Here is an 11,658-nt window from a genome sequence, read left to right on the forward strand (position 1 = left end):
CAGATGGCGGAAGTGATGCTGCCATTATGATTTTCACATGAAGTTTAGGCGTCCATCCAAGATAGCGCCGAGTAGTTTTAGTTGCCCATTCATTTGTGAGGCAAGAGTTTAATTAATGTTGACACATCGCCGTTAATTGAGCGCAGAAACCGGCTTGGTATTTTTATAGGGGCGTTTTTACTTTCTGAAGGTAAGAGACTAGCATCGAGCTCCCATGTAATCCGAGGTTATCCTCGAGCATTAGCTGGCTAAATAAATGCATAGTTGACATCGCTTCTGTAAGGTTGATCCTAAACATGTTGTGAAAGCAGATCGCCTAACGAACTGAATTTCTAGGCAAGAGCTGCGGTGTGTTGTGGCTAGCAACGCTAGGTGAATTAATTCGATACCTTGTATCAAGATAATATTGACACCACGGCTGCCTATATCGTGTAAGGCTTGTAGTTGTACATGGTTGTTTCGTATTTCACTTTCAATTGTAATTCAATAACTGAACGGCCGCTCTATTTAAAAAGGAAGTAGCGACCTCGGGTATACTGTATCATTAACGGCACCTGCACCTCGGAAGTATTCCCTATTCAAATGACTGTACAGGAAATGCTAGTGCTTTTACAGACGCTCCTGAATAACTTATTAGTTGTTTCACCAGCTTTGTTGTCCTACATGCACCGATAGTCAATGCATTTTCTTATTCAGATTACTATGTTTGGGTCTTCTTGTATGTCTATGTCATTTGCCATACGTGTCAGTGAATCAAGCAGGTAATACAGACTTTTGTTGTTGTTGGAACTGTTGAACATCTCTCATCCTGAACCCCCCCCCCTCTCCCTCCCTCTTTCTGTCCCACACAAACACGTACACACAGAGCCATGTCTCCGTCTGTGCGTCTGCAGGAGATGATCAGGGTGATCAGAGGAGCCCGTACACAGGGAGAGGAGCGTGGTGTGATCCAGAGGGAGTGTGCAGCCATCCGGGCGCAGTTCAGACAGGCTGACAATGGGACGCGCTCTCACAACCTGGCAAAGCTGCTGTATGTGCACATGCTGGGTTACCCCGCCCACTTCGGTCAGGTAATGAACAGTGCCTCTTAAGATGTCTGTAGTGTTGGTATATTTGCTATATTTGTATCCTAAAAACTTGCCAACTCCCTCTCTGGTCTCAGATGGAGTGTGTGCGTCTGATTGCCAGCCCTCGGTACAATGAGAAGCGTGTTGGGTACCTGGGTGCCATGATGCTTCTAGACGAGAAGCAGGATGCTAGCCTTCTCATCACAAACTCCATCAAGAAGTAAGGACAATTTTATCAGCAATTTTACCATGAAATTGGAAGTATGAAAATTGGAAGTGATTGCTGCATTGTTGGGAAAGAGCTTGCAAGAAAGGCATTTCACTGTAGTTGTGCACGTGCCAATAAAACTTGAAACTTGTATAAGACAGAGAGACAAAACTAAGACAATCAGAGAGACGGGACTCTGAGAAAGTCAGACAGATGGAACTCTGAGACAGTCAGACAGACGGAACTCTGAGACAGTCAGACAGAATTCTCAGACAGACAGAAGATAATCAGACTGGAACCAGAACTGTCTAGAGTTCCATAATAATGTCTAGGCTGTGTACGATCAATGTTACCATACATAAATATTGAACTAGTGGTCTAGTAACCTCTACTTCAGCACAAATCAATTGAGCAATTGTCGTTAAACCCCCATCTCCTTCTCTCCCTGTGTGTGTTTCAGTGACCTGTCGCACAGCAGTCAGTATGTCCAGTCTCTGGCTCTGTGTACTCTGGGCTGTATGGGCTCAGCTGAGATGTGTCGAGACCTGGCCCCAGAGATCGACCGCCTCCTCAGAGCCTCCAACTCCTACATCAAAAAGAAGGTGAGCACTCTCTGTAAACACAAACACACACACACACACACACAAATCCACTCCTTCCATCTCGCCTTCATGGCTGACCTTGCTAATGCAGAAACACAAACCAATCCACCTTGAGCACTACTGTAAAACACTGCATTGCAACAGACTAAAGGAAACCATCATGTGGACTGAACTGAGTGTGAGATGTAAAGTGATGCACTGATGTTGAAGGTTAATTTTGTTATGAAGCTGATCATGATGACAATTACATTTCAGGCAGCTCTTTGTGCGGTGCACATCGTGAGGAAAGTACCAGAACTAGGAGAGCTGTTCACCCCTGCAGCTCAATCCCTGCTCTCTGAAAAGAACCACGGTGAGTCTGTCATCATTTGTTTAGTTTTTCTTATATTACCAGCTGTTCACTGTCTACTCCTTTCTGTCAATCTTTCTGTGCCTACCAGTTTCACAGTCTGATACATTTGAGTACAGTATGTAGTCTTACATTTTGACTGTTAGCTGTTACCATGTATGTTATAGCATAATAAATAGTGTCCGTGTGGCAATTCTTCCCCTCCTCATGGTTTGGTCTGATTGCAGGGGTGTTACATGGAGCTGTGGTTCTGATTACTGAGCTGTGTGAGCGCAACCCAGACACACTAGAGCAGTTTCGTAAGGTAAGACACACACTCACCCACCTCATCTCACCCCATTCATTCCAGCACAGCCATTCAACATGATGAGACATTCAATTTCAGTCCCTTGAAAATGATATCTTTGGTTATACACTGTAACATTAAATGCCAAATCGAGACTTGTGAAAACGGCACATGATTGCACATCCCTAGATGATGATCTGTGATTTTGACTCCTGGTGTGTGTTTGTGTTTGGTCTAGGTGGTGCCGGAGCTGGTCCAGATAATGAAAGGCCTGGTGATGTCAGGTTACTCTCCAGAACACAACGTGGCTGGGATCAGTGACCCCTTCCTGCAGGTCAGTGTTTTAAATAATTTATTTTACCAGGTGAATTGGAGTCAATTTGTGACTGAACCTACAGTGCCTTCGGAAAGTATACTTTTGAAAATGTTTGTTATGTTACAGCCTTTTTCTAAAATTGATTAAATAGTTTTTTCCCCTCATCAATCTATACACAATACCCCATAATGACCAAGCAAAAACAGGTTTTTAGAAATATTTGCTAATTTATTAAAAAAGGAAATATCACATTTACATAAGTATTCAGACCCTTTACTCAGTACTTTGTTGAAGCACCTTTGGCAGTGATTACAGCCTCAAATCTTCTTGGGTGTGATGCTGTATTTGTGGAGTTTCTCCCATTCTTCTCTGCAGATCCTCTCAAGCTCTGTCAGGTTGGATGGGGAGCGTTGCTGTACAGCTATTTTCAGGTCTCTCCAGAGATGTTCGATCGGGTTCAAGTCCGGCCTCTGGCTGGGCCACTCAAGGACATTCAGATACTTGTCCCGAAGCCACTCCTGTGTTGTCTTTGCTGTGTGCTTAGGGTCGTTGTCCTGTTGGAAGGTGAACCTTCGCCCTAGTCTGAGGTCCTGAGCGCTCTGGAGCAGGTTTTCATCAAGGATCTCTCTGTACTTTGCTCATCTTTGCCTCGATCCGGACTAGTCTCCCAGTCCCTGCCGCTGAAAAACATCCCCACAGCATGATGTTGCCACCACCATGCTTCAATCTAGAGAGTTCAATCTAGGTTTCATCAGACCAGAGAATCTTGTTTCTCATGGTCTGAGAGTCTTTAGGTGCCTTTTGGCAAACGCCAAGCAGGCTGTCATGTGACTTTTACTGATTGGTGGAGTGCTGCAGAGATGATTGTCCTTATGGAAGATTCTCCCATCTCCACAGCGGAACGTTCGAGCTCTGTCAGTGTGACCATTGGGTTCTTGGTCACCTCCCTGACCAAGGCCCTTCTACCACGATTGCTCAGTTTGGCTGGGCGGCCAGCTCTAGGAAGAGTCTTGGTGGTTCCAAACATCTTCCATTTAAGAATGATGGAGGCCACTGTGTTCTTGGGGACCTTCAATGCTGCAGAATTTTTTTGGTACCCTTCCCCAGATCTGTGCCTCAACACAATCCTGTCTCTGAGCTCTACGGACAATTCCTTCGACCTCATGGCTTGGTTTTTGCTCTGACATGCACTGTCAACTGTGGGACCTTATATAGACAGGAGTGTGCCTTTCCAAATCATGTCCAATCAATTGAATTTACCACAGGTGGACTCCAATCAAGTTGTAGAAACATCTCAAGGATGATCAATGGAAACAGGATGCACCTGAGCTCAATTTCGAGTCTCATAGCAAAGGGTCTGATTACTTATGTAAATAAGGTATGTCTTTTTTTTTTTTAATACATTTCTCTAAAAAAATCTAAACCTGTTTTCGCTTTGTCATTATGGGGTATTGTGTGTAGATTGCTGAGGATATATATTTTTTAAATCAATTTTAGAATAAGGCTGTAACGTAACAAAATATGGAAAAAGTCAAGGGTTCTGAATACTTTCCGAAAGCACTGTACATACACTACATTACCAAAGTAATCTGTCGGACTGCAAGATGGTTAAGCGTGATTCATCACTCCAGATAATGCGTTTCCACTGCTCTAGAGTCCAATGGCGGCGAGCTTTACACCACTCCATCCGACGCTTGGCATTGCGCATGGTGATCTTAGGCTTGTGTATGGCTGCTCGGCCATGAAAACCCATTTCATGAAGCTCCCGACGAGCAGTTCTTGTGCTGACGTTGCTTCCAGAGGCAGTTTGGAACTCGATAGTGAGTGTTGCAACCGAGAACAGGCGATTTTTACGTGCTTCAGCACTCGGCGGTCCCGTACTGTGAGCTTTTATGGCATACCACTTCGCGGCTGAGCCGTTGTTGCTCCTAGACGTTTACACTTCACAATAACAGCACTTACAGTTGACCGGGGCAGCTCTAGCAGGGCAGAAATTTGACGAAACTAACTTGTTGGAAAGGTGGCATCCTATGACTGTGCCATGTTGAAAGTCACTGAGCTCTTCGGTAAGGCCATTCTACTGCCAATGTTTGTCTATGTAGATTGCATGGTTGTGTGCTCGATTTTATACACCTGTCAGCAACGAGTGTGGCTGAAATAGCCGAATCCACTAATTTGAAGGGCTGTCCACATACTTTTTTATATATAGTGTATTTCTCTTTCTCTGTCTCTCACTGTTTATCCATCATTAGGTGCGCATTCTTAGGTTGCTGAGGATCCTTGGTCGTAATAATGATACAGCCAGTGATGCCATGAATGACCTGCTGGCCCAGGTACAGTAATGAAACCACATGCAAGGATTCACACTGCAGTATTTTCACCAGTAAATAGTCTTGCAGGGTTGTTGTTGTATGATTTATTTAAGCAATAATGCCCGAGAAGGTGTGGTATATGGCCAATATACCTCGGCTAAGGGCTGTTCTTAGTGGACACAGCCCTTAGTCATATACCACAAACCCCAGAGGTGCCTTATTGCTATTATAAACTGGTTACCAACGTAATTAGAGCAGTAAAAATACATGTTTTGTCATACCCGTGGTATACGATCTGATATAACACGGCTGTCAGCCAATCAGCATTCAGGGCTCGAACCACCCAGTTTATAATTCGATTTTTATCACTGTTTCTTTATACAGGTGGCCACGAACACAGACAGCAGTAAGACTGCAGGCAGTGCTGTGTTGTATGAAACGGTTCTCACTGTCATGGACATCAAATCAGAAAGTGGCTTGAGGGTAAGTGCCACGTGTGATACCATCAAGTAATTTCTTGTTTGTATCCATTGAATGTGCTACAAGTGGTTGAGGCCAATGTAGCTAACATTTATGTACAACAGAGGCCGTATCTAGGTTGTGTTTTTTTGTGTGTGACAGGTCCTAGCTGTGAATATCCTGGGGCGATTTCTTCTGAACAACGATAGGAACATCCGGTTAGTGTCCCCTCACCTCCCCCTTCCATCTCTCTCTTTCATTTATCTCATCTGGTCCTTCTTCATGGTTTCTAGCCCATTGCCTAGAAGGTTATTGTTGCCTGAGGCAGACAAACCTGTGGATTCTAATACATCTAAACACAGTCAGCAATGTCTATTCCTGTGATTATTTAGCTAGAGGCCTTACAGTGACAGACAGGGTTGTGGGCTAACGATCACATATACATTTCCTTTTTATCCATATTTTCCTGTTGGGATTGTTCCCCTAGGGTCTGTCTGGCCCAGCAGGTTATTCTGGTCTGGTCCCAGGCTTAATCGCCGCTCCCTCTGGCAGTGGGACAGCTGATGGAAAGCTGCTAGACTGGCTCAGAGCAGATATGATCATTCTCTCAGCATGCAGAATGATCGCAGATCATTACACCAGATATACATTTCAAAGACCTTAAACTTAGAGGAGAGCAGTCATGCTCACCACCAGGGAAGAAAGCACACAGCTAAAATGTTTGCATGAGATGGGAGACCTTGGAAATGATAGTTGTTGAAGAAAATCACAAACATGTTGCTTGGCTGAGCAGAGTTTGTTCCATGAAATGTATCCATGCACCAATTGATAAATTATCACAGCCCTCGCACATGACCAGAAACACACAAATATAACACGTCTTTCTCTTTCTATGTCTAAATCTTTTTATTCATGCACAGGTACATCTCCATGACTTCCCTTCAGAAGATTGTTCAGACAGACCACAATGCAGTGCAGCGTCACAGGGGGACCATAGTGGACTGCCTGAAGGACCAGGATGCTTCTGTCAAACGGTACTGTATTGATTGCTGAACCTATACTACCGGTTAGCCACGTGTCACCTATTCATGAGCTACAATGGAAGGTGGCGTAGTACTGTAGAGAATAACAGTATATAGTTATAATCTTCTTTATGTTTATCCCTCAGCCGGGCATTGGAGCTTTCTCTGGCCCTGGTGTCAGCTGTCAACATCCGCTCTCTGATGAAGGAGCTGCTCCTCTTCCTCTCCAGCTGTCCCCCAGAGCTCCGAGCACACACCACCTCAGGCATCTTCAACGCTGCAGAGAGGTACAGGGCTGGCCCTCACCTGTCTATGGGCTTTAAATGTCTATGTCATATAGTCTCTTTATCTCAATGTCTCATTTTGTATCTATGTCTATATGAATGTTTCCCTGTCTCTGTGTCAGGTGCGGTACTGTGTTTCTGTCTTGCGTTCTTTGTCTGTATATGTCTCACTGCTATCTGGCTGTTCTACCACTGAACACACACAGGCCTAGCCAGTAGCCTGCCCTCCCTGTGTGTCACTGTCAGTCTGTCTGTGTTTGTGTCTGAGCCGCAGCACTGAACACCACTGAGTCTCTGTCTCTGTGTCTCTGTCAGGTATGCTCCCTCTCAGCGCTGGCACATTGACACCATCCTGCATGTCCTCACCACGGTAAATACTGACACTGTACTGCACCACAATCACCTGGTGATTGTACAACTTGTTTTAATAATAATAATAATAATATGCCATTTAGCAGATGCTTTTATCCAAAGCGACTTACAGTCATGCGTGCATAATTGTTTTTTGTTTTTGTGTATGGGTGGTCCTGGGGATCGAACCCACTACCTTGCCACTACAAGCGCTTCCAGCTGAGCTACTGTACAAGTTGTTTTAACTATGACCAGCTATTGTAAATACCCCTATGATGTATCCCACTTATATCACCCCACTATACTTCAAGCTGTCTGGGTGGAAGCTAGGCCTCCCCACATTGCCACTATTTGCCCTGTCTAGACTAGTCTAGACATTCCTGTGTTTGACAGTAGTACCATCTCTTTCAGGCAGGGGGCGACGTGAGGGATGAGACAGTTCCCAACCTGATCCAGCTCATCACCACAGCAACAGAACTACACTGCTACACGGTCCACAAGCTGTACAGAGCCCTGATTACAGACATCTCAGTGGTATGGCATTAGTATGAATGTGTTTGTGTGCCATGCTCTGTAGAATTGTGATTGTGTTATCAGTCAGGAAAACCTCAATGCCCTGGTTATCCTCTATTCTCAGCTGTGGAACTGTGCAATGTTTGTTTGTGTGTGCAGCAATCCCTGGTACAGGTGGCATGCTGGTGTATTGGGGAATATGGAGACCTGCTTCTGAGAGGAGAGTGTGAGGAGACAGAACCTGTTCAGGTACATGAGGGAGGATGCTTTGGTTGTTTTAACACAGGCATTGTTAATACCCATTGACAATACAGTATTAATTGTCATAAAACTGAGACAGTTCTTCTTGTTTGTCTGTCCTGCCATTAGGTGGCAGAGGATGATGTCCTGGACGCCTTGGAAATGGTTCTACAGTCACATATGTCGTCGCCGGCAACCAGGGGCTTTGCGCTCACAGCAACCATGAAACTCAGCACACGCATAACACATAACGTGGAGTAAGCATAATGATCTCACACCCCTCAGAACACTGCTACAACCGCTATACAGCAACTACTGAAAACTGCTATGTCAGTTTTGCCCTCTGCGTGGGGTCTTGGGACTTGTGACTTGTGACTCTCATTGCTGATACAGAGAATACTAAAATAGCTCGTTTCCTGGTGTTTTTCTCTCCTCACCCCTGTCCGGCAGTCGCATTAGGAGCATCGTCAGCATCTACGGCAGCTGCATCGACGTGGAACTCCAGCAGAGGGCAGTGGAATATAACGCTCTGTTTAAGAAATACGACCACATGAGGTAGTCTATGTAATAACATACAGTATATTGCCAATGATGTATAAATATATTATTATATCTATGAATACAACACTGAGGGGAAATGGCAGCACCTCAGTGACTCAATTATTCTTTTCATCATGGTAGCTACTTTTGCTTTGCCCAATACACTGCTAAGAGAGCTCTGTGCTCACAGGGCTGCTGTTCTGGAGAGAATGCCAGTGATTGACAAGAGCTCACCGGGACATACCAATGGAGAATCAGCAGGGGGGACTATGAAAGAGATGGAGCCAACCAAACTGACACAGGAAGTAGTATTGCCCCAGGAACCTGCTAACAAGGTAAGGGATGAAAATGACCAATAAACTTTGGTAGTTTAGCTATCTGGATATGAAGTATACTTGACCTATTGCATACTGTGTGTGCACTTTCTCAAGCTAAACCTCTCAAATGTAACTCAATATGGAATCTTTCCCTCATTTTCTCTTGTCAAGGTGTGTGATCTGTTGGACCTGCTAGGTGGTTCTGCGGAGCCTCTCCAGCCCAGCCCAGCCCTGTCCACCACACCGCTCGGCCCTGTTAGCAGCACGGCTGGGGGAGACCTACTGGACCTGCTGGGAGGCCTGGATGTCACACCTGGTGAGACACACTGAGCTGCTGAGTGAGAGTGAAAGAGAAATGGAGATGGGGGTTTCAGAGAGATGGACAATGCCATCATTAAGCCATCAGAAATACATTATGAAGATGTACTGTTTGGGATTTTAGAATGAACACATCAGTAGCTTTATGCAAAAGATATAGCATGTCTTCATAATGTATTTAATGATGGTCTGTTTCTTGTGCTGAATTTCATGAGCCCCAGTGTGACAGGTGTTTCTTTGTTTCCATAGTGCCACCTAGTGTTATAGTGTATGAGAAGAACGGTGTGACTCTGAAACTACAGACTGACAGACAGACAGACACAGGGATGACTGTTACCCTCACTGCCACCAACTCTACTGACGGGGACATCACCAGCATCACCCTGCAAGCAGCAGTACCCAAGGTCTGTCCGTCTGTCAGACTACCTTAGTATTTGGTATTCCAAACTTGTACGGCGTGAGTAGGCCCCTCTAGACCATGTGACCAGACCAGGAAAAACTCTGGGCCCTAGTTATAGGCTATTCATGACCTTTGTCTCTCACTACCATCCAACTCAGAGCGTCCAGTTACAGATGAAGGCTCCGAGTGGTGACATCATCCCGGCACATGGCTTAGGTCAGGTGACCCAGACTGTGCTCCTCAACAACCCTAACAAGGTGGGTCTTCAGTCAGTCAGTCAGTCAGTGGTTGCCACACACATGCACACACCCACACTCACGGGCACACCACAATGAAATAAACATTCGCTTCCTTCCTAATCAGGTGAGTCTGAAAATGAGGGTGCGTGTGTGCTACACCAGCCAGGGCTCTGTCTGCCAGGACACGGTGCAGATCGACTCATTTCCCAGCCCCGCCTGGTAATGACAGCTGAAATCAACCTGTCCATCAACACTGACATCAGACCATGGAAGGATTGACAGCCGATCAGGCCCAGGAGTGGGGATCCATTCTACCCGACAGCTGCCTGTCAATCATACACAGAGGGGATCCTCTTTGTCATTCAACTATTCTATACTACAACCGGATATTTTTCCAAATGACTTAATTCTCTTATTTTTCTAAATGGCTGACCCTTAAGAACCGTGGAAAATGTCCCCCTACAGTTAGCAGGGATTTATGTAGATAAACTGGGACTGTCACCCTAAAAGCCATTGTCACCATTCTACCTTTTCAGCTTCTGTTTGGACTACTGGTATTACATTTCCCATAGCATAACCAACAGTATTAATGGCACTACTGAACATGGTACTGTCTTTGGTGTGTATTTCCAGAGTTGCAGGTCATCATCATTGTTGTCACTTCAATCAACAATAGTAATATGCAGCTGTCTGCCTGGGCCAGTGGGACTTGTCCAATCAGGACATACATCTATCCTGAGAACTGTGCAATCAAGACTGTCCACATGAAAGGTGTCTGTCTGGATAATCTTTTAAGAGAGTAGCTTGAAGTCTTGGCCTATGCTACCTTGACCACTTTTCTTTCACTCCGGGACTACTTACCTACCTACCGTTGTGGCTCACTGTTACAGTTCCCTCTTGTCAATCTGAGCCACATGATTAGCATCCCCTAACACTATGCCTTATCTATACTTACGGTACATGCCTTCCATTGGTGTCCTCTTCTCCTCCCTACCTCTCTTTACCATCTGCTTCTCTCTTCCCCTGTGCCTGTCACTCAGAACCTCCTTTGGAGCTGAGGTATTATGATGTATGTGTATATAGACTTTATTTTGAGGTGGGAGTTGCTGTTTTATCTGTGAATGATGTGTACTACCCCAACACTGATCTCTGTATCTTTGTGAAGCATCAGTGCCAGTCAGGCAGTCCTGCCCAGTGTTTCCCCTTCCATAGCTTATGCCTCTTGAGTTGTTTTAATGCATCTAGGAAAATACATCTAGGGAAAATACTGGTCCTGACCCCTGGGTGGGGCACAATGGGTGACTTATGTTCTCAACACACTAGACTAATCTTGGGTTGTAGGAGACTGCAAATCTTGTTATGATACCAAATAGTTGATACAGATGCACACACACGCTAATGGATATTTGAGGGTGCACAACGGGGCTGATAAGTGCCTCCACAAGGATACAAAAGTAGTACCACATCCCTGACAGAATTAATTTGGTAACTTGCTAATATACCGAACATCTGGGCCATATCACTGGCTGCCCACTAATTTTTTTTATAACTTGCATTGACAGAACATTGACTGGTTCATGGATATAAACAAAGGTACTCTTGAAAATGGGGTTCAGTGCAATTTGAGCAAAACATCCATCCTTCAGACCACTATCCTCGTAAAGGAACCAGAGGGAGAGACGGGGAAAGATAATTCAGTTTGTTGTGTGCATTGCCTTTGACTCCCATGTCTTATGTCATTTGTAATTAAAGATTATCAAATTGAATTATGAATGAATTATTTTCATCAGAGTTCATAACTGCCTATATGGAAAGTCGTTTTACAATGCACTGCT

At 44.9% G+C, this 11,658-nt stretch overlaps 1 protein-coding gene across 2 annotated transcripts; it reads left to right on the forward strand.

Annotated features, from left to right (window-relative positions):
• LOC121581124 (AP-1 complex subunit gamma-1) lies at positions 1-11,589 on the forward strand. 2 transcript variants are annotated; one of them, XM_041896519.2, is made up of 22 exons: positions 1-190; positions 866-1,070; positions 1,163-1,287; positions 1,736-1,877; positions 2,133-2,229; positions 2,454-2,530; positions 2,751-2,846; positions 5,081-5,161; positions 5,525-5,623; positions 5,762-5,817; positions 6,520-6,633; positions 6,768-6,908; positions 7,221-7,275; positions 7,668-7,790; positions 7,929-8,018; positions 8,139-8,266; positions 8,460-8,564; positions 8,740-8,884; positions 9,038-9,182; positions 9,434-9,588; positions 9,743-9,841; positions 9,948-11,589. In XM_041896519.2, exons 2-22 carry the CDS (start codon positions 870-872, stop codon positions 10,044-10,046), a joined length of 2,373 nt encoding a protein of 790 aa, XP_041752453.2. In that variant the 5' UTR covers positions 1-190; positions 866-869; the 3' UTR covers positions 10,047-11,589. The 2 variants fall into 2 exon arrangements, with proteins under 2 accessions (XP_041752453.2, XP_041752452.2); XM_041896518.2 differs by having other exon boundaries at positions 6,852-6,908.
• The last annotated feature ends 69 nt before the right edge of the window (positions 11,590-11,658 follow it).

This window comes from Coregonus clupeaformis, chromosome 14 (genome assembly GCF_020615455.1).
Source record: "Coregonus clupeaformis isolate EN_2021a chromosome 14, ASM2061545v1, whole genome shotgun sequence".
In the NCBI taxonomy this organism is placed as follows: domain Eukaryota; kingdom Metazoa; phylum Chordata; class Actinopteri; order Salmoniformes; family Salmonidae; genus Coregonus; species Coregonus clupeaformis.